Source organism: Sebastes umbrosus, chromosome 8, assembly GCF_015220745.1.
Source record: "Sebastes umbrosus isolate fSebUmb1 chromosome 8, fSebUmb1.pri, whole genome shotgun sequence".
Taxonomy (NCBI): Eukaryota; Metazoa; Chordata; class Actinopteri; order Perciformes; family Sebastidae; genus Sebastes; species Sebastes umbrosus.
Window position 1 is genome coordinate 20,133,891 of NC_051276.1, and position 24,840 is coordinate 20,158,730.

The window sequence follows — 24,840 nt, forward strand, 5'->3', positions numbered from 1 at the left end:
GTCATAATTTAATGAGAATAAAGTCATACTATTTTAAGAAAACAAAGGCCTAATATTACAAGAATAAACTCACAACCTTATGAGAAAAAAAGTCTTAATATTACGAGAAAAAAGTAATTTCCTACTCCACAAGAGAGGCAATTTCCCATAGGTCCTTGTGGTTCGTTCCTCGGAATAAACGCAGTTTCTTGCATAATCTTTTCAAGGTCCTAATAATTATGATAATGTGGTGCTGATGTGCCAAAACATTAAGTATTTTGTTATTTGTGAAACCTATACTAAAGTATAACTTCACAAGATGCACGCTGCTCTATTTCCCCTCTAAAATAACACGTAAAGCTACTACTTTATAGTATAATATTATGACTTTTTTCTCATAAACCTATGACTTTATTCTCGAAATCTCTGATTTATTTATTTTTCCTCAATGTGGCCCTAATACTCCGTCGTATCTCAATCCTGTTCCCACATCTATACTGTATATTTCTAACAGACGTTACCTACCATTGGGAACAAATTTATACTGAAACTTAGGCAGACTTATGCATACACATGCACACACTCTGACTGCAGCTGGTAGAACTCCCCGGGGTGCTGTCCCATAGCTGTGCCATAAGATTTAGAGCTGCTCATCCCATTTAAAGGGGGCCAGAGTTAGAGTGATAGATGGTAAGAGGTTGGGAGGAGATGTAGAGTTCAAGAGGCAGAAGCATTGATATGCAGGGAAGGAAAGATGGAGATGGAACCAGAAATGGAGAGGACAATTTGCATACATGTGGTCTTAATTCCTATGAATAGCAACACATGGGTATCCATCCTATTTCTCACCAGATTTAAAAAATGAGGCTTAATGTTACAGCTGATCTTCAAAGACCCTTCATGCTCTTCATTTAGCACATGCATGTATGCGTGTGCGAGCGCACATGAGTGCATGTATGTTTCATTTCTGCTGAGGAAAAAGCCCTAATGCGTCCACTGGGTACAGACTCCTTATCCATTTTGCAAGCGAGGGAATTCACTTCTATTAAAAGTATCATTACAGCTATAAGCTGGAGAGGAAGCAGGCTAATCACACACGCACAATGAAACAGCAGTATCTCTGTGGTTTACCTGTTTTAGATGCCTGCATGTGTGTGTGTGTATGTGTGTGCATGATAATTGGCTGAATGTGTGATTTAGTTTTAGGGTTCTGGTGTGTCTGTGTGTTGATCCATGAGTGCAAGCACAGGGAAACATTTTAGAGGAGGCATGCGGGGGAGCTAAAACTGCCCCTGCATGATTTAAGATGCCAGCACTCACAGCTAATGACCTGAGTGAGATCACTGACACTGAAACAACACACTGTGTGAGCTGCAGCAAATAGTATTGGTAGGGACATGGATACAGAGGGGAAGAAAGAGATCAATGACTGTACAGAAACAGTGGGAAGCGATGGAGGAAAAAGTTGAACAAAATCTTTATCGAGAGAAAACATACACGGCCATACAGGTGGGATTTCCTCCCGAGAATACTGTACATCAGAAGAAAAGCACAGGGCAGAGTGAAGAAATTCTCCCCTTCCTGAGAGCATTTTTGGATGGTTGAAGGCTTCCAAACTCTTATTTAAGACCACATATTGATTATCAATAAAAAACGCGTTAAAGGCCTTAAATAAATAAGTGAATATGGAGACAGGAGATCATTAGGGTATTGACGAAAATATGTGTAAGTGTGTGTGGCATAAAACATGACCGATAACCTGTTGGGCTGCATAATCAATGACAACAGCGGAGATGCGTCGACATTAATATTTTATACCCCCGCATGTTTTTGTTCTTGTAGCTGCTAAATACACTCATAAAGCCATTCCTACCTTACTACCGTAGATATTACATAAATAAGTGTTTGAAGGGAAACTTTGCAGATTTTCAACTAGCTCTGTGTCACTGCAGTGTGAGCAGTAGTCTTCATGCAGATGAATGACACCCGGTCTCCCTCCATGCCACAGCACATGGAGCTCACCCCAGTCCCTCGCTCAGAATACACCGGCAAAGTCCATGGACTATTGCCGGCGGTCAACCGAGAGAAATGAGAAAGTTGAAAACAGTCGAACCAAAACCAAGCACCGCCCACCGGCCGGAGCAAGCTTTCTCATTTTACAGCTAAACAGGATGTTTCTGAAAACATTTGAGGTGAGAAATAGACGTTACAGTTACAAATTCTTCATTCATATTCGATCAGCGTTGCCTAGTTTGACAGTTTGATTGGAGTTTGCTAGTTTCTCGAGCAGTGATTGACAGCTGCCCAGAGACTACTCGGCTCTGATTGTTTTTTTTCTTTTGGGCGCGGTGAAATATTGCAAAGGCCATTAGGAGCATTCGGAGGACACAGGTGAAGTTGATTGATTATCTGTCTCGTGCACTACTGTCAGGATATAGTGACAGTAATCTTATTTGCTCAAAGTTACCAACTGCAGCTTTACCACAAACTGATATTTGAAAACAATCAGTTGTGATTTTACAGGGAGTTACGTGCTGGAACTATTTGTTGGCGGCCAGCGGCTTGTCATCACCGTGAGGTTGCCGGGCAACCATCTGAGACTTTATGCTAACTAAGTTAATCTAATCAAGCCCTTTTTCTCCTCCTTGGTATTGCTCTTATCAAGGGTATTTCCCAAAACGATTCATTTAAATATAGCAACTGCTCTCAAACAGGAGCTCTAGATGATGGCTAATGTGACTGAGTAAAGATGAAAACAGTCTTTTGTATGAGTAGTGTAGTTTTTCTTGATCAATAGAGAGGATATGAGACAGAGTTGGTACTTATCAATATTGATAGTCCCGGATACTGAAGCAGGGAAGGAAACATTGAGAGAGGACAGATACAAAGGTACAGATCGAGAGATGATGAAATGAGACATTACATAAGGCAGGACAGGCAGAGAGAGAGCGCTGTTTCAATGCTCTCTCAGATCAAAGCATTTTGTTAAAAGACTCTTCCTGTCATAAAGAATCTTATTCTCTTTCAACACACTTATATTAAAAAAAAAAACATCTTTTATTCATTCCTCTTCATTTGGCTGTCACACCGTAGCATCAGCCCTCCAACACAACAGACAAGCTGCAATATATGCTATCTTTTCATGGAGGATGCGTCATTAGCAACCAACCACAAAGCTCACGATGCATCTTTTTGCAAAGAAACTTAACAAGTTTTTCTTCAGTGTGCTGTTGAAATTCAATATAAATCCTAACAATGATAAATGCATACTCCGCAAAACTGTGAGGTGGAAACAACCTTATGTGCAGGCAACCCTAAAATGAAGGAATACAAACTAATAAAAAAACACTTTGTTTTTATTTGATGCCTTAAAATGATAAAGGCCAAACTACAGTAACTGCTTATACAACAGATACCACTGTCTGCACCTCCAAACGTTTGATCTCCTTCAGCACTGAGGAAAAATATTAAATCAGCAATATGCGGAGAGTGAAAACAATATTAAATTCTCTCGGTCTGTCTCCTTTTTTGTGATAAATGGCACTTCAATTTCAGCAACCAGGCAGGTTATGTGTGAGAAATAAGAATTCCTCTACCAAGTTTTTGGGACGTTGAACTGGGTCATCAAACAGCGCAGGCTAATATACTGCATTCAACCAGAAGCTTGCACGGCGTTTATAATAGGTTAGACTCTGGAGAAGTTATATCATGACTCAGCCTTTCATACACGCACACACACAGACACAGACACACAAAGACACACACCACAATTACCAAGGCCATATCAATTATTTACACTACCACATGCTCAGACATCCACAGACGGGCATGCCTACGCGTCCATTGAGTCCCATGAGTTTGTCTGAGGTTTAAACAGGGGACTGTATATCAGTACAGATTCCAGTAAGTAATGTCATGTCACATACACCGAAACACACACACACACACACACACACACACACACACACACGCACACACACACACGCACACACACACACACACACACACATTCTCTGCTGTAGCCGGTCAAAGTCCCATCTTCTAGGTAATGTGTGTTATTCTACTTCATTCTAAGGCCACTGTATCATAGCTATCAACTACGTTTTCTAAAAATAATATCTAAGCAAAGGAACAAAGATTATTCTCAAAGAGTCAAAATCTACACATTTGGTCTTGCCAGCACATTTTACTGTTAGTGAATCTCTGAACCCATCGGTTATCTGTCTGACGACGGATAAGCCTCTGGGGGCATGGGGCTGTATTTCTGGGGTTCTGGTGCAGCCAGCGGATGCCCGGGCCAAGACTTCCTCTTTCATGTTCTGCTCATAGTTTACAGTCCGATTAGCAACTTGAGAAGTGAGACTGGAGTTGGAGTTGAGAGACGACGTGTACGACCGGATTGTTTCACAAGTAGTCAGTTTACAAGCTAATCTTAAACAAATAAAAAGCTAAATCATCGTCAGACGTTAGCCAGTGGGTTCCCAGATTGCATTTCGGCCAATGCGTTCCGCCTCTTTTGCTCTCCACACGGACTGTTTACCTGCATTCAACCAAACCCTGCTCGAACGTGATTGGTCAATATTACTCGGACAACAAACCAGAACGCTTCCTGATGCCAAAATCTTGTCCCGTTGACAACAGATTCTACATGTGAATGTGAATGCAGAATCTGTTTGTGAAACACCATGGGAAGTGCCATAATAGAAAATAATATTGCTATAAATTACACCATTTGTCACTCAAGCTTTTCCAATCTGAATAGTTAAGTTGAGTAATTTTTTAAGCAAAAGTTAAGCAAAACATTGCGTTGTAAAATAAGAGGAACTGCATCTTTCTTATATGACAATAAACTGAATATCTTTGTTGGTTGGACAAAAACTTCTGGTAAATTGTGAAGAGCATTTTTCCCTTCTTTCCAAGATTTTATAAACAAAACGATTAATCGAGAAAATGACTGGTAGATTAACTGATAATGGACATAATTGTTAGTTGTAGCCGTAATGAGTAACACTGGCTGTAGTGAATAAAACGTAATAAAATAAAATCTCAGGCTGGGGTTTGGACGGTCACTGTGTCCTCAGTATTGGAGCTTTGAGTCTGAGATGCTGTGCAGTCGCTGTCCATGGTGCTGATTTTGAAACGTCTGACTGCATTTCACCACACTGTCAAGTACCACTGATTTGGTGGCTTCAGTTCAACATGAACAACAGCTTGATTGATTACACACGCCTCAGTAACAATATGGCTTCAGATCGCAGATTATTAGAGAGACTCTAATTTTAGTCTCCTGAGCCCGGGATGCAATTTCAATACTTTTCCCATCCCCCAATCCTTCCCTCACACCTCAGCAAGCCATTTCATTATCTTAACAGCCTTGCCAATTATATGTGAGTGTGATTAAATGGAAATGTATTGATTAGTGGATTTCTGATTTATTGTTGACCTATTGATTAGCTGTAAATTACCTACCAAGGATCCATGCATATATGAATATGCCATAATGCGAAAGTCAACTACAACCAGTCAATCCGTATACACATACAGACCCACACACAGTCCAACATCCTTTATGAAATAACCTCATTCCCCAGGACAGTACCACATAGCTATAATTAAAGAGATTCATTAAGTTGGCTCTGCATCTGAACCACTTCTATACTTAGTTCATGGAGCATTAAAGGAATGACTCAACATTTTGGCATATAAGCTTTGTGGCACCCATTGCAGGGTGCGTACCAGGGTTGGGCGATATGCCCATATGCCCATATGGCAAAATTTCCAACCAGCTATTGTCCGGCCAACAATCACTGATTGCCGATATATTCGTGCAGGTGTGTGTGTGTGTGTGTGCGCCCTTCCTCCTCCCCCTCTTCCACTGCTGTAGTTTCACCTGAGCAATCAGCTGTTCTAGCAGCGCACCATCATAAAACATTCAAACTCAACAGAAACAGAATAAAGCAGCAGCTGAGCGCCTCTTGTTCTTTGGAGCCAGACCCTTAAATTAGCAAAATAAAAGGACAAACATCACCCAAAACACTATAAAAAAAAAACGGCGATGTAGTCAGCCAATTGCCAATAGCCAATATATTTGTCCAACCCTAGTGGGTACTATAAATTTGGACAGAGCCAGACTAGCTGTTTCCCCGTTTGCAGTCTTTATTCTAAGCTAAGCTAAACTAATGGCTCTGGCTCCATACTGATCTGACAGAAATGAGAATTGTATTGATCTTCTCATCTAACTCTTGGCAAAAAAAGCGAATAAGACTATTTTCAATTACGCTTATTCCTGCTCTAATGGCTTCCTCATGATGTAGTTACTACGAGGTTATTACGGGCGGCTGTGGCTCAGAGGGAGAGCAGGTCGTCCACCAATCAGAAGGTCGGCGGTTCAATCCCCGGCCCGTCCAGTCACATGTCAAAGTGTCAAAGTGTCCTTGAGGAAGATACTTAACCCCAAACTGCTACCGAAGGCTGTGCCATCAGTGTGTGAATGAGTATTTAGATTAGGTCCCGATGGGCAGGTTGGCCTCTGCCATCAGTGTATGAATGGGTGTGTGAATGGATGAATGCTGACATGTAGTGTAAAGCGCTTTGAGTGGTCGGAAGAATAGAAAAGCGCTCTATAAATGCAAGTCCATTTAACATTTACCATTTACTAACAGTGAATACAAATTATCACTAATAGAAACATCATTTCTCCCTTGTATGCTTATAAACCATGGCTACATGCTGAGGAATGGTGATGGTGAAATACTCGAACCAAATGTAACATGTGGGTTTAAAGAAAGATGCAACAGCATAACCCTGCACATAAAATCCAACAGCTACAAAAACTACATGCACAAACCATTGCACATGCATAAAACCCAAGCAACGAATACACAAATGCACACTATAAATTCTCCAAATACGAGTGTCACACTTTCTACACCAGTTTATAGTGTTCATAAAGACTGTCCTTGTACATTATTAAATAGCCCTCCATCACCAGCATCCAATTTCCCCTGACAGTTTCAAGGTCAAATGTCAGCATTCTGAGTTCATAACTCTACCGCTAGTGTCATGTATGCTGCTGCTCTGACTACAAGGTGGGAGCTGTGGGTGGATGGATATTGAATATCCATTCGTGTGTGTGTGTGTGCCACGGATGCTTGTACACTATATGTGAGAAATTTCCACAGTGAAAGCTAGAAGTGGTTCACCAAATTATACATTTATTCTGAAACTGCAGGTCCTTTATGCATGGATTCTCATAAATGATTCAGCAGCCGACTGGTAGGTAGAGCCATTCTGTACTATCTGTAGCATTAACTCAGGATAAATGCATTAAGGAAAAAAGAGTACAAACAGCATGACGACACATTGTTTCCTCGAGCTGGTTTCTTGTTTAAAGATCCAGATATTTTAGAAAGCATAAAGGACAAATATGGAAGCAGCTTGTTTCACTTCCCATAATGTTGAATGGAAGCGCGCCAAATAGGAAATATAAAGTCTTTGTGTGCCTGAATAAAGAAATGAGGTGTTAATTGGCAGCTTATGTTCTCGTTGTGGCTCATTAGTGAGATACTGTGTTAATTGAAATCTCATAAATGCGGTATTTGCTGGTTAATTGAGACACAAACAAGCAAGCTTTGAGACGTACTCTGACTTTGAGGTTTGGTGACACCCAAAAGAAGAGAGAGGAAGAGTGAAAGAAAGGGAAAAGGACCCTCCCTTAGGCGTGACGACGTGTTGTTTCTTCCAGATTCATTCAACACTCATGTAGCATTTGTTCGCGACACGTTGGGATCTGTCAGTAAGTGTGGATGTAACACAGAAAAAGAGTGTGGGGATTTTGGGATATACAAGACTGACCTTGAATTCACTATAAAACATAAGCGAACAGCATGCAGAAATATTGAACGAGCAGCTGGTTCTCTTTGTGCGTGTACTGTACACATGCTGAATTCCCTTTCACATAATGTTTTCTGTTTGTAGATGCAAATTCACAGTTTTTGTTAAATGTAGTTTTTCCAATTGGGTTTGTAATTCATTGTTTTATTTGTGGCCCCTTTGTTTGTTGTAATGTTAAGAGTAACATGTTATGTAACTATGCTTTTATGTTTACATGTACAGACTGCACATAGTATAGGATTACTAGGGATGCACCGATTGAAACATTCTGGGCTGACCGAAGTTTAAAATAACAATTTGGCAGATAGACGATACCGATGTTTTGGTTTATTTTGTTTTTGCTGTTATTTATTCCCCTTTTGTGCCAGGGAAACAAAGATCTCTTCATAATGAAAAAAATAGCTGAGTTGTTTTAAAGTCATTCAGCATTTCATTACACTGCCTTTGAATGAGCACAAATTCAAATTCAGTTGTTTATATACTGTATATATTTATTCTGAAATGGAACAACTGTGATTTCCCCCGGGGATCAATAAAGTATTTCTGATTCTCACAAACCTCACCTCAGCGAGTCTGCAACTTGCCGCAAGTCGGTTTAGTTTATAGGGAAGTCACAACGCTACAACGGTCGCTATGGCAATGGCACACATAAAAATGTCCTCCGCTCTAACCATCCTGCTACATTGATTTGAATCGGCCCTTGGCATCCTCGCTGCCCTCTCTCACCTCATAATTCTCATCCCATCATAAAACAACAGCACTTACACACTAAGAGGGTTAGGGGTAAGGGGTTAGGGGTTAGGATTACTCCTTAGTGTATATAAAATAAATTAAAATAATATAAATATATGGCCATGTTGAAACTTTAAATAATGTTGACATGGCGAATTTAATCAGATAATCAGTGGCTTCCAAGAGCTTGGTAACTGGAACAATCCCTGCTGTCCCAATCTTAATGATTTATCAGAGAGTGTAAATGACGTACAGCATACAGAGGGAGTCTAATGCAAAGACCCAGCTCAGCCTGAAAAAGTAACACTTACACTGCTCCAACAATCACATTACATAAAACATGCAATTCAAAACTGCATGTTTTATGCACAGTATCCTATCTCTCATCGCCCTGAAGGGGTTTCTTTCACAACAATGACCCACTAGCTGTACATTATCCCACTTATTACACGGCTACTTACTTAAGGCATCAATAATTTCACACAAAACAGGTCCGCCAGAGTCCGACAACAGAACTGCGCCCATAGCAATGTCCTGCTATACACAGCAACGGTCTGCTATAAATAAATAACAAACCTCAGAACGCAGCGATTAACCAATCAGAATCGAGTATTCAACAAAGCTGTGTAATAATAATTGTTATCAACCCAGTGGTTACAACATAGGGATGTATTACACTCTTTAGTCAGTGAAAACAAAGCTATGCTGTTGGCTGGTGCAATGTCTTCATTTGAAGGACCCCACCCCCATTCCCTAAAATAGATCACATACATAGAGAAAACACAGATCAGTTTTGTGTTACAAAAAGTTCTGTTCTCATGTAATATAAATATGCTGCTTAATATATATGATATATACTAAAGGAGTACACATGTTTGAGTACAAGCAACCTTTATCAACCTCTAAACTGCCACAGCTATTAAGGTTAGTTAGTTTCACAAAACAATTTGTGCTGAGATCCACTGTATCTATCTTCTTTACTATATCTACTGTAGATACAAAAATGGGTGGTGCCACCTACGGGTGACAGATTGTACTTTGCTCCTCGGTTATACTGTGTATTGTAGATGTCAGAATTCACATTAAGAATACAAATATCATTATGTTGGATTGCAGTGTAGGATGAACTCCCATGCACATCCACTCCTCGTCGCAGCTAAACTAGATGATATAAAGCACTGCAACAGTGTATCTTTTTATGTAACACACATTTATTTTTAGCATTAGAGAGATATATTTATTTTTTTAGCAGCAACATCCCGTCCCCCATGTATTTTGCATAAGATGGAGTGTTATCCATGCTTTATGATTATGGGGAGCAATGGAATAAAAAAAGGAAGCGAGGCAGACAAAAAGAGAGAAGAGAGAAAGAGGCAAAAGACAAAAGAGAGAGAGAGACAGACAGCAAGGACACGACAGAGAAAAATGCAAGGTGGAGACAAGAGAGGGAGGGCAGAAAATGAACGACTTTGTGAAGAGAACCAAAGAAAGGATTATTACTGCATTCACTGTATGCAGCATTTTCTTTACACAATTACTGAACAGCACTGCAGAGGTATTAACACCTCTGTGTAAGGAGATGTGTAATAGCATTCCCTTGAAACTGATAGAGAAAAGGCAGTTAAGACAACTTAATGTTGATGATCAAAAGTAAGATTAATAAAAAGCACAAAATCAAAATGTGAAATATTAGAGAAAAGTCAAAAAAAAAAAGACAGAGGTGTTGTTGAATATATTCATATAAAGAAGTGAAGTTGCCAAGAGAGAAGAAGACAGACTTTCCATTTCCAATTCTCTGTCCAAAAATGTTTCCCTGTTTCACACTTTATCCCGTTAAGTCTTCACAAAACCCCGGGCTTAAACTTGTAAAAATCTCAGCTGTCAAAGTTGCAAATATATAATTATTTCAGGAGCAAGAATCAAGCTCTGGCAGAGAGAAAATTTTTATTAAATCTACACCGTCGACCATATCCAGCAAAGAGCTCTTTTATAAAGGTCCGGATAAAAGAGCACAAGGTTACAAAGCGGGGACAATGAACTACAAACTGTATGACTCTGTGACTGTTTCTGGGTGGCCTTCTGGCTAGACACACACAGGATGAGATCACGAGGACCATGAGTGAAACTCCAGGTGTGCTTTCTCCTCTTTTTAGGTGTCCTAGTTCAGGGAATACCCCCATGTCTAATAGCGGTATTAGTCTTCTGTGAAGTGGCATTTTAAAGGTCAATAGGAAGCTGTTGTAATGAATTCAATTACTTGTTGAACAGTCATATCAGTACGAACCTGATTCATTGTCAGTTTGGGACCATTTACAAAACTGAGTTAGTGAAGCGCTACTACCTGTGCAGACCAAGTATTTTGGGAATATCTTCATTTAAACAAATCTGCATTCTGAATAACTAGACAGGAAGTCATCCTCACTAAACACCCAGACACACCAAACCGACATCAAAAGAACTAGCGGCGACTAGGCTTGCCAAGGCAGTGTGTGTTACACGGTGTTTGGACATACACCGATTACATTACTTGCTCACCGCCCCCACCGTCATTTAGATTTTTTTTATTGCAATAAAACCCATTTAGTTCATTTTCATATATCAGCAACGTGTTATCAATACGTAGTCAGAGGACGGACGCCACAAACTGAGAGAGAAAGTGTCTCCGTACGGAGTCTCAGCTCAGAGTAGAAGGAGTCAGATTTCAAACACACGGGATGAGAGAGAGTTTACAGACAACGATGGCGGAGGATTTGGTGTCAAAGTGAAAGCAAAAGCGCCTATTTCGAAACATTTCGGATTTAATGCCAATGCTAAAGTATAAGGGAACAATAATGTTACGAAACGGTCATAGTCGATGTGCGTAGCGCAGTGCCGACAGGTGGAAACCTGCGGCCCCGCAGCGAAAGCTCGACGGAGAGGCCAGACACACAGCCATCCAACGTTAAGGATCAAAGTAAGTGCTCTACATATATTGAGTGCCATCTTCTCTTGTAAAATGTCCGGTGTAATCGGTAACACCAGTGTTGTCACAAGATTATTAACAGGGGGGGAAATTTCCTCACCATGACATCCCTAGCACACCTCACATCGCCTGTGTGTTGGCCAAAAAGTTGCACTCGAATGCACCGCAAAGACTACAACCAGCGGCCAACTACCACATACGTTCTGCGCCTGCGTGAGATGAAATAACTCTCCATACCAGCAGGTGGCGGTAGTCTGTAATCGTCATTCAAAAAGGGAAACCGGAAGACTGAGGACCAGATGTTGGAATGACCAGATGAGATGAAAACGAAAAAATGAAAAGAGCCTTCTGTGTGTGCCCTATTGATTTTACTCGTTGGTTGACTTTACCCGTTCTCTCACCGACGGGCTCCGCTACCGATACAACATGCTGAATCGGCCAAAAAGCCTCAGACACGGGAAAACTACGACAGATGCTCACCGACGGCTCGAAACTGTCCGATGGCCGACCATCAGCTTGGTATGTCAGGGTCTTAAAGGTAATTTGTAAATCCACTAAGACTAAAGTCCATTCACACCAACACAAAACTCGACAATATTTATCTTGGAGCTGAACTGAACGACACGCAGGCACATAACCACAGACAGAAACGCACATATGAATCAACATCTTCAAGGACATTTGCACACACACATACACACACACCCTTTTACACATTTTAAGCCACGGCTCTCTAATGGATAAGACATCAAACAGAGTCAATTCCACCATCAATGCCATGAGCTCCTGGGTCTCACCACTGTGAAATTATATCTTCAAATGATCAATATCTGAGCATGCTTCAGGTCTGGCTCATACGCACACATATGTACACATGTACACCACCACTCTTTACAAGGTCAGATAATGGAGGAGGGTGAAGAAGATGGTGAAGGTGGTGGTAGGTTTTTGATTAACTGCATCTAATCATTAAAGACACACTGGCTGGGGGCATCAGCAGGTTAGATTGGTTGTGTGTTTGTATAAGACGTGAGATTGCATTACTGGTTAGCCTTGAGGAGACACATATGGTGGTAGTGACAGATGCATTTCTTGGTGTGTTATCCATACTTGCAAATTCAGATATAACATTAAAAATAAAAGGTTTCAGTTCTTAATAAATGAACTTGAACTATTTCTGCCACTCTGCGCAGACCACAGGGTTCAAATCAAATGCTCACACACCAGCGCTTGCAGGGTACATATTTGCTGCAACGTCAACTGCACCCGTAGCACTGCATTAGAAATGCACATACTGGAACGTAGAAAAGCATGTGCACAGACACAAGCACACACCCACACACACACACACAATCTGTCAGACATATTTTTCTGCCCAAGGAAGACACAAAACATCATTGACAGCCTATAAATTGTAGTCACACTCAGGTGCACACACAAGCATAAGTATGCAGTTGGCAGCAGCGGGCTGGTAATAAGTTAGAGGGACATGGGAGGAAAGTGCTTGTCGTGCAGAATTTTCCAACAATAATGACAGGCCTATTACGTTAATTTCACACTGACAGCCTGATGTCTCCCTAGGAGGATTCACATACAGCAGGCACAGTCTCAGGGACCGTAATCCCCTGTGGCTTCATCGATGGTGTAAACGCAAGCAAGGCTACAGGTTCAGCTGCTCCTGCTGGCGTTAAAACTTCAGCAGTGACAGTTAAAATAGCTATTCTGAAGCTATTTTTGAATGATAATTATTTTTTACAATAATTTAAAACTCATTTTTAATTAATTTGAACAAGTATCTCCTGAGCTAAACAGTAGAGACAACACTGTGGTAATGATGTTGTTAATTCTGGAGCTGCTGCGTAAATCGTCCCTGGACACAGAGTGAATGTGGGATGGGAACATTTTCTGTTTCACAGCTGGAAGCCCTAAATTCAAATAAAACTTATTTTTAGTGTAGTAGTCCCACAGAGGGAATCATTTATTCAGTGTTAATGCACTAAATCCAAAAGGTCTCACTTGATGACATCATCTCTTCAAGTCTTGGGGAGCTTAGGGAACTGAAAAAAATCAGTTCATCAACACTTTTGAAGGTGTTTTGGAGTGGATTTACTAAGTAAAATGTTTATTTCTGGGAATAAAATCACCTATGATTTAGAAATGTTGACTGGTGCAATTTATGAACCTTTTTTCTAAAAGCAATACTGTATATGGCACTACTTTTACAGCACCTTGGGGTGCTCTGAATACACTAAACCAGGGCTGCCCAGGCGATCCTGACAACTTTACTGTCTTTCAGAGGCTGTACCAGGCTCAGTTTTAGAGTTAGAGTGAAGGTATCACATGGTATCATATGAAACTATAAAAAACCTAAGGAATCCATCGGTATGTCATGCTAGCTTGTCGGGAAGGAAGCCAAATTACACTCCAAAGTTAGTCAACATTTTGGCAAGGAAAAACTGGCATGGCCATTTTCAAAGATGTCCCTTGACCTCTGACCTCAAGATATGTGAATGAAAATGGGTTCTATGGGTACCCACGAGTCTCCCCTTTTCAGACATGCCCACTTTACAGTAATCCCGTGTGGTTTTGGGCAAAAACATGCAGCATTTTGAATGCAGTATAAACGTGTTATTTTCCCCTTTTCTAAAATGGTGTATTTGAATATTTCTGCACACTGGGGTCCCTAAACAGTCTTGTAAATGCAAATTGGGTATGACTGGAAATGAGCCCAACTGTTTTCAGCAGGTGGGTTTTAAGGGGTTAACTATGTAAAAGCTAAAATAATATTGGGGGAATATTGGGGGAACTTGGGATCCTAGTACCATTTGGCATCTTAACAATACAATAGGTGTTTACTTTTGGCCTGTGGCCCAGCAATGAGTTCCAGTTTTGGCCCTCCCAAGGGAAAAAGCCCGGGAACACCTGCTCTAAACGCACACATGCATAGAGACAACACTAACAAAACTGCATCCTCTTGTAAAGTTCCACAGTAAAGCATGTGTTAACAAGCACACCATGTACGTCCTCAGACACATACACAAAAACAGACCCTATGCACATTCGATCAAGGATTACAACGATATTCATTTAACCAGGCTATACAAATGCAAATGGGTGACATGTGAGCCCAGGCATTCTAGTTGTGTGCTTCAACATCACAGCGACACTGCTCTGTGAGCCACTTTGATAAAGCCAGATCAAAGGAGTGGAGAAGAGGCATTCAAGACCTCCAACAATAGCCCTCCTTAAAACAGGGCCTGTAACTGGAAAAGCACATGAATGAATAAAGATGAGGTTTTAGGCTACAAATGTCTGTAAATAAGCCCCATAAAGGTGTGGTTTACCAACTTAACCTGGCTAATTCCAACAAAATACACCAGTCCAACACAAGGTCTTCCATTGAGGTGCATTACTGAATTCAATTTAACACCCGTCTACTGGGATTTGATGTTGCACATCCACTTCTTTCCTAAATGTCCTCAGTCCCTGTCTGTCACCTCCAATTCAACATTTCTTGCTCACCCATCCCTACAAAGGCTCTCTTCCCTTATATCCTGCCTCTTTCATTCACCATCCACCTTTCCCTTCGCCTTCTCGCATTCCTTTCGCTTGGTCTCTTCACCTTCCCCCTATGTGCCATCCTCTTGCTATTTCCAACACTGGACCCCTGTAATCAACCCTCATCCTCTGATTTCTTTCCATCTCTTGCTGTCAATGTCTTGTCCTTTTCTGTCCTTTTCCGCTCTCAATCATTTATAAATCTTAGCTTTTTCTCATTCAACACACTTTCTTTGTCACTGCTTCCTCCATTTCTCTGTCTCACTCTCTGTGCTCCCGCTTTTTCCCGTCTCCATTTTTATCCTCCTCTCTCTGCGCATCCCCTTACTTCCAAAGCTTAGTGTTATGCTGGCAGTTTTGCCACACTTCTCTTCATTTTCATCTTCATCCTTCCCTCTATCCCCCCTTAAAGCCTGCCTTAAATCCACTGGGTTATACATTAAGTACACCTGAAGGAAGCCAGGGATGTGGCATAGCAGCTTTTCCAGCATTCATTTTGTATCCTCTCACCTCTTTCTACTTATCTTCCTTTGGAAAGTGGCAGGATAGCAGAAGGGCTGCCTGACATATTTTACTATACATCTCCCTGGGTATCTATTTTTTTTTTTTAGTTCATATCCCACTCTCCATTCCCCTGTGTTCTTTTACCTTGAGCAGGCGTACAGATGGCAGGAAGGCTGCATGGCACAGTTTTCTGATGGTCCAGTTGAGTGGCCGTGGTGCATCCAGCTGGTTCATGGTCCCGCCAGCAAACATGGTTCACGGTGCAGCCGCTGGTGCCCGGCGGCTTTTCCCGGGACCAGGATCAAAGCTGCCCCACTAGGGAGGCAAAAATAGGAGAGGGTCTCCAACTCCGACTGCCGAAAAGCTCGCAAGTCCCAGGGCATGACCCTCGACGGACAACCATCAACCACTACTGCCACTACCTTGAAGCCTTTACTCCCCCAAGCAGATGAAGCTCTCACCTGGTCAGCTCTCTGCCCCCCCTCCCCTCCCTCCCTGCCCTCTCCTCCTCTCCGGCCCACACAGATCCAAAAAGTCCGAGGCAAGCCCAACCTGGAGCACCAGGAACATCTGATTCCTCTTCCGCCAGTAGCCCAAGTGCACTCAGCTCTGGCGCGAAAAAACCCCCCAGAGTGTACAGTATTCCCCCAAATGGAGCAGAGCGCAGCAATGCACAACAGAGATAAGAGCGTGTGGTGTGAGAGGGATGCAGGTAGAGAAAGAGAAAGAAGAGAGAAAGAGATGGAGGAGAGATGGAGATGTGAGGAGAGGAGAGACGAGCAGTGCAGTGCAGTGCAGTATAGCGCAGAGGGGAGAGGAGAGAAAAGGAGAGTAGCGCAGAGCGCATAAACGGAGCAGCCTGACAGGCAGCGGCTTAGATTTGAGGCTGCAGGCACACTACTGTCTCTAAGATGAGAGGAGGAGAGAGAGAGGAAGAATGGAAGAGAGGGAGACAGAGAAATGGAGGGAGAGAGTGAATGGGGAGACATAAAATAAGATCCAACACAACTGATGAACAAGCTGAAATTGAAACTATGGGGATAGGATGCAAGAGAAAAAGATTGCTCCTGCGCGTGGGAAAAAAAGATGAGCGATGGGGAGAGAGAGAGAGAGAGAGAGAAAGAGAGAGAGAGAGAGAGAGAAAGAGAAAGAGGGGGCAAGATGGAGAGAATGGAAGGGAAGAGATGCAGGCACTGTGCGGTGGTCAAAAGGGAAATGGGTGAAGTGGAGTCAAAGCTCTGTCTAATAGAATGAATTTAGATGGAGCTTGAGGATGGAAGCACATGAAACAACTTGGTAATTTGGCAGCGCAGAGGAGTACGACCTACTTACGGATTTGCACGTGTGACATTATATTTATGCATAAAAGCTCTGAAGAGGTTACACAAGAAGACTAAAAACGGGGCTGTTGATGTGATTGTCATATTGCACCTCCCCCCAATTCCCATTTCATGCAATTCAGTTTGCTGCATTGGCATGAATGTTAAGCTGCAATTATAGAGTTAAGAGAAAAGACAATTAAGTTTTTTCTTTTTCTAGGATTTCCTTTGACCTTTAAACCCCAATTTGCAATTTTTGAACTGAGTACATTTCAGTACAGGTGTATATAACTGAAAAGTTTGACTTCAAAAATAAGCTTTTCTTTCTCGACGAATCAAACTGAAAATATAGGCCTGCTTTACCCATGTTCACAAATAAATAATTAACAGCATTAGACGACATTAATCAATTAACTATTGGAGCATTAGTCCTAATAGAGACTTCTCAATTTGATCTGTCTTTAAAATCAAGTGTGGATGAACAGAATAAACAACATGTGTGTATATGTATTTTACATTATCTACCTCAAGCAAATAAACTACATCTAATCAGGCTCCTTACACTAAATGCCCTTTTTAACAAGTGTAAGAACCAAATATTTTTAGTTTAATGATGTACTTCCTTCCAGCACCTCAGGAACAAAAGCCTGCAGTCATTTCACTTTATGTTAACTTTAAGTATACACCAGTATGTAGAATGCTATCTACTTCTATAAAAGCCTGAGATTATCAGGTTTGATTAAAGGCTAAATGATTATTATCCCTGTATTAGTTGCATTAGAAAATTGCATTTTCTAAATATTACTGGTGCGCATACACTATAACCATCCATAGAGCTGTGCTGCAGGAACCTGGAGCATATCAACAATGGCAAACCTTATCAGTGAAGAACAGCTCTCAAAGACTTGAATGCTTGATTTTTGAAGCACACTAACAAAGAAAAGTAAAAATAGCCAGCTATTGTTGCTTCATCTTTGTTGGTGTTTGGTGGGCCTTTATTTCTATAATTAGACAGCTATTGTTGCTTCATCTTTATCGGTGTTTGGTGTGCCTTTATTTCTATTTCTAGTCATTCAGACTGTTTGTCTCCAGCCAGTTACTGATTCATAACATTCAAACACCCAAAGACTTGTCAAAACAAAGGATATGACAAACACAAATTAACTAGAGACCAATGTGATGGGATCACAACAGCTGTGAAGCCAAATCGGGCCAGGGACGTAAAGTGTTCATTCTGATCTCAACTACACTGATCTAGACTTCATCTTGCACGGTTGTGATGCCACTGCGTTGCCAAAATCTGTCCACAGACAGACATATAAACACCTGGCAATACTCAAAACTGCCTCTGTGGTAGTTCCCGCTAAAGTACATGTCTCCAGGACCACATTTCGCCATGATGACACACACATGACTCACAAGGTGAAAACAAAACCAGCCACACGCTGGGGATGGTAACCACTCTCTTTGTGATAGATTTGGCATGTTTGGACTGGTTGAGGAGTGATTCAGTGCGATTTGATTCTCTGGTGAAGGAATAAAGGCACTGAGGGTTTAGAGGTGTTGATAACAACACATGATGCCTCCTGTTAGATGCACGACTCATTGTCACTGTAAAAAACAATTGTTCAAATTAAAGGTCAATATATCTATCATATATAAATATCTGAATATACCTGTACAATACATGCTCTATTTTAGCTGGGGCATTAAATCTGTGCAAATACAAGGTGAGCTTATAATACAAGAATACAAAGATAGCAGTTTGTCATAAGTTTGAGCTTTCATAAAAGGGAACATTAAGCGCAGACATAGTTAAAGCGCCCTATTCAAGGAAGCAAGATAGACAGTCAGAGTTATCCTGGAAGCAGAATAAAAGAACAAAGAGTAATACGTAATGAACTGAAATTAAAGTTAAAACAATAGCTGCTGCAATGCAACAATAAAATGACGAAACATGAATTTGCCATATTGCTGGAATGATATTCTAATACATCAATGATAGTATAGAGTATCTTTCTGTATTTGTAAATGTCCTAATTACTCTCTTGAATCACCACCTCACACACTGTAAGTAGGTGTTTTGTCATGACAGCCAGGGACTGACATTAAGAATATCCACCTCACTGACCACCGGCTCCCCTGGGGACCTCAAAGACCTCTGGGAGATCTGCCTGTCAACCGTAGAGCTAGTCACTCCGGAGATGGGGTGTGTGTATGTGAGGGATGAGGGGGTTGTAGGAGGAGAGTAGCACAAGTGTGTGCCTTTTCCCCCCCCGAACCCTTTCGCCTCACACTTCTCCATCTCACCCCATGAAATGGTTCAGCAAACACAGCTCAGTGCATCACTCTGCACTGTCTGCATCATGACTCTAGATGGCAACCTTCTAATGCACAATACCATCTCAGCCTAGGCTCCATCATTCAAACCTGACTCCTATATAATGCTACAATAAAAAATATGAATCTTTATCAAACTACCAGTTACTTTACTACAATAGAACCAGAGAGACTGCCTTTTTTTATTACTAAATGCATCCAGATACTGAACAGACAAAGTCAAGTCTGCATTATTTCACTGCCAAACACGCAACGTACACACTGCAACCACCAGGGGGCACCAGTTCAACACACCTGCTGCAGACACAGTGTTCGGTTTGTTTTATCCTCTCACTCTTCTTGGCTCCACTCATTATCGCAACGTTAAAAGGTATTAAAGCACTGGCTAAGAACAAGACCAGACAAGATGAGATTTAATTCTCTCACAGTGATTCATTCCTCCCAATGGGAGCTTAACTTGGCAGAAGAGGGGGGCAATTTACTGTGAATTACTTGCACAGCTTGTATCAGATGGTGAAGGCAAAACAATACTTATCCAGAAATGTTTTATCACTCACGTTTTCAGATGGAGTGGGGAAATGAGTGTTACATGGTAATTTGTCTTGGAGCAAATTGAGATTGAGGTGAATGACATTTTTACACAAGAATCACAGAATATACTATCAACTTTAACAGATACTGCCCTGTATGAATAATGTGCATGAATACTGTGTGCCACCTAAAGTCGCTTTGCTCTACCACCTATAGATTTATTATGTAAATGTGAGAATGTGTAAGTGTTCGTGTCTGTGTGTCGGTGTATGTCTGAATAATTTACTCACGACCAACAAGTAGTCATGAGGAAACATACACTTGTACATACAGCAGATGATGAAACTGTACGTTTCATCATCTGCTGTATGTACAAGTGAGCGTGTGTGTGTGTGTGTGAGCACATTCATGTGTAATGACCCTGAGTGGGTGTTCCCTGTATCCCAATTATACTCTGAGACATTTCTGTTACAGATAGACCTTGTGACATCGCCTATCTGCACTGTGACAGCAGTGAGAAAGTAGCCCATTTCCACCTGTCATTCAAACAAAGCCAGGAGCTCCAGAGAAGCTGCTCGCTCACTGAAAATGTGAATGTCTCTGTTGGTGTTTATGTGAAAAAAGCTTGTGAAAGAGTGGATATCAGTGAGTGTCTGTCTGAGTGAAAGGAATCAATTTGAGGAATGTAATTGTTATATTTTATACACAACCTTTTGTTTGGAGCCCTGTGAAAAAATGTACTGAATTAAACTGAACAAGAGAGGGGGATTCTAATTACATATTTTCACAGCCTTATACTTCAATTTTACAACAAACTGAAACTTTCTTGAGTTGCAAAATTATCTTTTAAATTGACAAACATAATATGTGTGATTCATGGCGCAATTCAAACGGGATCGAAAAATGATTTGCCTCTCTCCGTTAACTGCCATTCATATTTTTTTTTCCGATTTAAGGTGCCATGGTGTTCCACCGGAAGGGGAGGGACTTCGCCTCTCTGTGACACTGTCAGTTTTTCAGTAAAACAGGTGACTGAAGGTTTGGGATAACAAAGTTGTCTGTTGTAGATTGATGGTGCCAAAAGCCTCTATCTAATTTGGCCTCCTCTCCCTCTGCTCTGTGTGAGGCTAATCCCCTGGAGGTTTCTAGATAAGTGACAGTTCAATACCTCCCTCCATATGCACTCAAACACTATGCGCACGCACTCACTCTCACACACACACACACTACTACCCCCTACTTGCTTTGCCCTGAGGAAGCAGGAAGACCTCTGCTGAGTCGGGTACACTCTTCCATCTGGAGAGAGGCAATGATTATTAGCCTGCGGGATGGAACCACACGCAACGCACACACACTTATCTCACACACACGCTATAGCTCTCAAAATGTGTTGTTTTATACGCTTTTTTTGTTACTCACCATCACTCACTATCGGCCAAAAATCATAGTTGTGCCAATGCCCTATTGCAGTTGACGCTTCCTAAAATGTCCGTAACAAGCTTTTAACCTTATAAACTCAAATTTGTAACCCATTTCCCACAAGTTGGCACATATGGTCTGTCTTCACATCCCTGAAATCAGGTCCACATTTTTCCGCTCTGACATTTAGGCCTCTAGCAGTTCTGCTAAATGTTATCGGCAGGTGCAAACAACTGTTGACAAGCAGCAGCGTTATCAGTTAAGACAGAGGTAACAGACTGAGAAGATGGCACTAATTAAACATAATGGCCTGCAGGGGTTGCCCGTGTGTCCATGCCTTATCACAGTTTGACATAATATTATTTCAGATGAGTAAAGTTGAGTTTACTATTTAGATTCATCAGTCTCCAGACACCACAAGATTTACCTGAGGATCAGAGGGTCTAATATCTTCCTAAAACATAATGGAAAATGTCTCCAAGACCTTCATTTTGGCACATTGTGTTGTTGTTGGTATTATTAGAGATAATGAGATCGGTTGTGTGTGTGTGTGCATGAGTGTATGAATGAGTGTGTGTGCATCTCTGTCCACAGCTAATCTCACATACTGCTGCACCAAACTGCGTAATATTTTGGGTGCTCATTTATGGCTGCATGCTCAAGGACCTCATGGTTGCAGTGACTCACACTTCACACTTTCTTAAAACACCTTGTTTGGCTATCAACCATCAGCTAACAGCTAACCGACCTACACTCACTGCTGACTGCATGGCCGCCGCACACCCGCTGCTCTGCGGCCAGAGACACAGTTATTCCGAGCCTTTTTATTGGGCATCAACCTCACATTTATGCCCCAAATTACGGGACTTTTGGACATTAGTTCATGATTGTATCCAAAGAATTGCAGAGAAATCCCTTTTTGAATTCACTTATTTTTGTTGGGGGACCAGTCCACACAATTCCCTCTATCTATACTGAATGGGTCCAGACCATTATTATGTTGGCTAGGAGACTGATTGTCCAACAGTAGAAGTCAGCTCATGCAAAAAAAAATCGCGTTTACAAGCGTATTGTCAAAATTGTTTTACTTGAAGCCTAAATAAGCGCTTAAAGTCGCGGTTACGCCTGTGAGACTGAGCCTGCACAGGGCCGGTGCAGACAGCATAGTTTAAAATGAGAGCATATCTGTTGTGTGAGACATGGGAGTGAAAACCGCGTCTGATACACTTTACACTCTAGACAGGGGGTTAGCCAATTGTGGGATGTATTCATTCTGGGGATGCTCCCAACGACTAATTTCTCTTACATTCAAACAGAAGTTTAAACGAAGACTAGTAAACTAGCCTACAAGTAATAAAACACTTTGAAAAGTTGATCAGCATTTAATCTATAAGGTAAAGCATTGTGTATATGAGCCATTTGAAATTGTTAATTACATTTTTCAGTAAACAAATCATATTTTGAAATCAATATATCCCCAACGCTCTGATAAAATTTCACCGGGGACTGTTGTCTAAGAGGAGTCATGGTTTGGCATTGCTTATACAGTAGGCTATCATTAGTATCTTAGTGTGCAAGTTTTATTACCTTCCACCTCCTCTTCCTCTCTTATTTCTCTTAAACACACACACACACACAGCGAGCGACTTGGCGCTCAGCCCTTGATCATCTCTGTAACATTAATTGTTCTCAGTCCTCAGTCCAAAAGTCAAAATTAAAAAAAAGATAGATGTAATAATTTCCAAAATTCACAACACGATTTTATCAAATTAAATATTCTGCTTCAATCCATGTTTGTTGGCGTTTAGCTTTTCAAAAACAACTTTTTCACTGTGGTCAAAAACCTGTTTACTTTCCCACACACACCTGTATTAACGGGGCAGTCTAGCATAACATCACCATAAATTACATTTATATTATCACAGTAACACAAAATCATATTTTCCCCATTTGACGACAGACGTTCGAAAACTTCATTTGATACAGCCCTATCTCCTGGCCTATCCAGTTGATCAGGAGAGAACCAGACTGACCGCTGAACCCAGCCGCTATTTCAGAAAGAGGAGGAGGTGTCAGGCGGGTGCCGGGAGAACGCGGTGGGGTGGAAGTGAGTCAGTTCAGAACGGAGAGCTGCCGCTGCTCCAGGAAGAGCAGCAGAGAGCAGCTGAGACAGCATATGTCTTCATGTAACTAAAATGTGTACATTAATAAAATCATACGTTTAACCGACTAGTATTTCTGGTGCTGACTAACCGTGCACATCCCTGATTCATTCAATCAAACATTACAGTAGTCGTTGCGTTGCAGATGCACCTGGCGGAGATCTGCACTCTACTGAGTGCACCTTTCAAGTTCAAATTTGAAATCAATCAATTCCAATAATAACAAGTTAAATTTGCCATAGATACTGTTCTATAATACTGGAGGATTGTACACATCCAATATGGCATTATAGTAATATACAGCGTTATCAGGAAATTGTGTTACGGCCTCAGTGAAAATGTTCCTCTGTGTCATTTCACCACTCTCCAGCTAGCAGCCCTTATAGCCCATACCAACAAACATGCATGCTCTTGCTGAAGGAGAACTTCCTTCCATTTTCCCTCCAGATGAATTCAACCTTTTAGTTTAGCAGGTATTATTTCATGCTGTGAGGTAGCCTGACAAAGGAACAGCGAGAGCCGATCCTCTATTCTCTGCAGTAGAAATTATTTATGTGGCATTTGGCATCCCCCATAATAGGAAGTAGTAAAACCACAAGTATCTCACGACTACATAATTGCAGTAGAACAAGGACAAGCACCATTAGATTCATGGTTTAGATACTGGATCTTTCCCTCACCATAACCACATGAAATGCATCCCTTAAATTAGATCTCTCTGACTTAAAGATATTTGTTCCTGCAGACAAGATTGAACATAGTGACTTTGTAACAACGCCCCTAAGTCGTATCTTTTTATCCTAAGACGAACATCAGACATACTAACAGATGAATACATTCATTAAATGCTCAGTATGAGCACTAATATGAAAACTATGAGGAAAAAGGTGACACCACCCACCCAGAAAGCCCTGCTCTGTGCTTAAAAGCATATCATACACCAAATGGGAGTAAACTAATCTCTTTTAGCAACGCAACCATTTCAAATGTGTGAAGGTCAGAATAGAGTTCACAAGAGATAAGGCAATTACAGTAGGTGCACAGTATGTACAGTGTGTGTGTTGTTTTTTAGGCATAAACAGCACACAGCGTGGCGCAATTATGGGAACTCTGTCCATGTAATCACCATTAATAATGAATAATATACAAGGTCTATTGCTGGTCCCTGGAGAAGGAATCATTTTGTAGTAATATGCCACCCGGCCTGTGAACTGTGCACATGGATTAAAATAAAACATCTACTAACAATTCACTTTCTGATACTGTCTGTAGTGCAGTAGTAATGTTGTAAGCACTGAGGGTGCACTGGCACACTATTGTTTTTTACACTTTAATTATCGCACAGTTTTTATCTGTTCAAAATGTACCTTTAGAGGGAGATTTGTCAAGTATTTAATACTCTTATCAACATGGGAGTGGGCAAATATGCTTGCTTTATGCA

At 41.2% G+C, this 24,840-nt stretch overlaps 1 protein-coding gene across 11 annotated transcripts in view; it reads right to left on the reverse strand.

The window, feature by feature from the left end:
* trpm3 (transient receptor potential cation channel, subfamily M, member 3) overlaps positions 1 to 24,840 on the reverse strand; it is a 159,705-nt gene that overhangs the window by 116,518 nt on the left and 18,347 nt on the right. For 2 of the 11 annotated variants that reach the window (XM_037777491.1, XM_037777483.1), the window contains exon 1: positions 15,773 to 16,079. The exons of 7 other annotated variants lie outside the window; for them this stretch is intronic. In XM_037777491.1, the coding sequence (XP_037633419.1) occupies positions 15,773 to 15,880 (108 nt within the window). In that variant the 5' untranslated portion in view covers positions 15,881 to 16,079. Of the gene's footprint in view, positions 1 to 15,772; positions 16,081 to 24,840 lie in introns of those variants that run through there. 2 more of the 11 variants (XM_037777485.1, XM_037777489.1) reach the window with 2 other exon arrangements.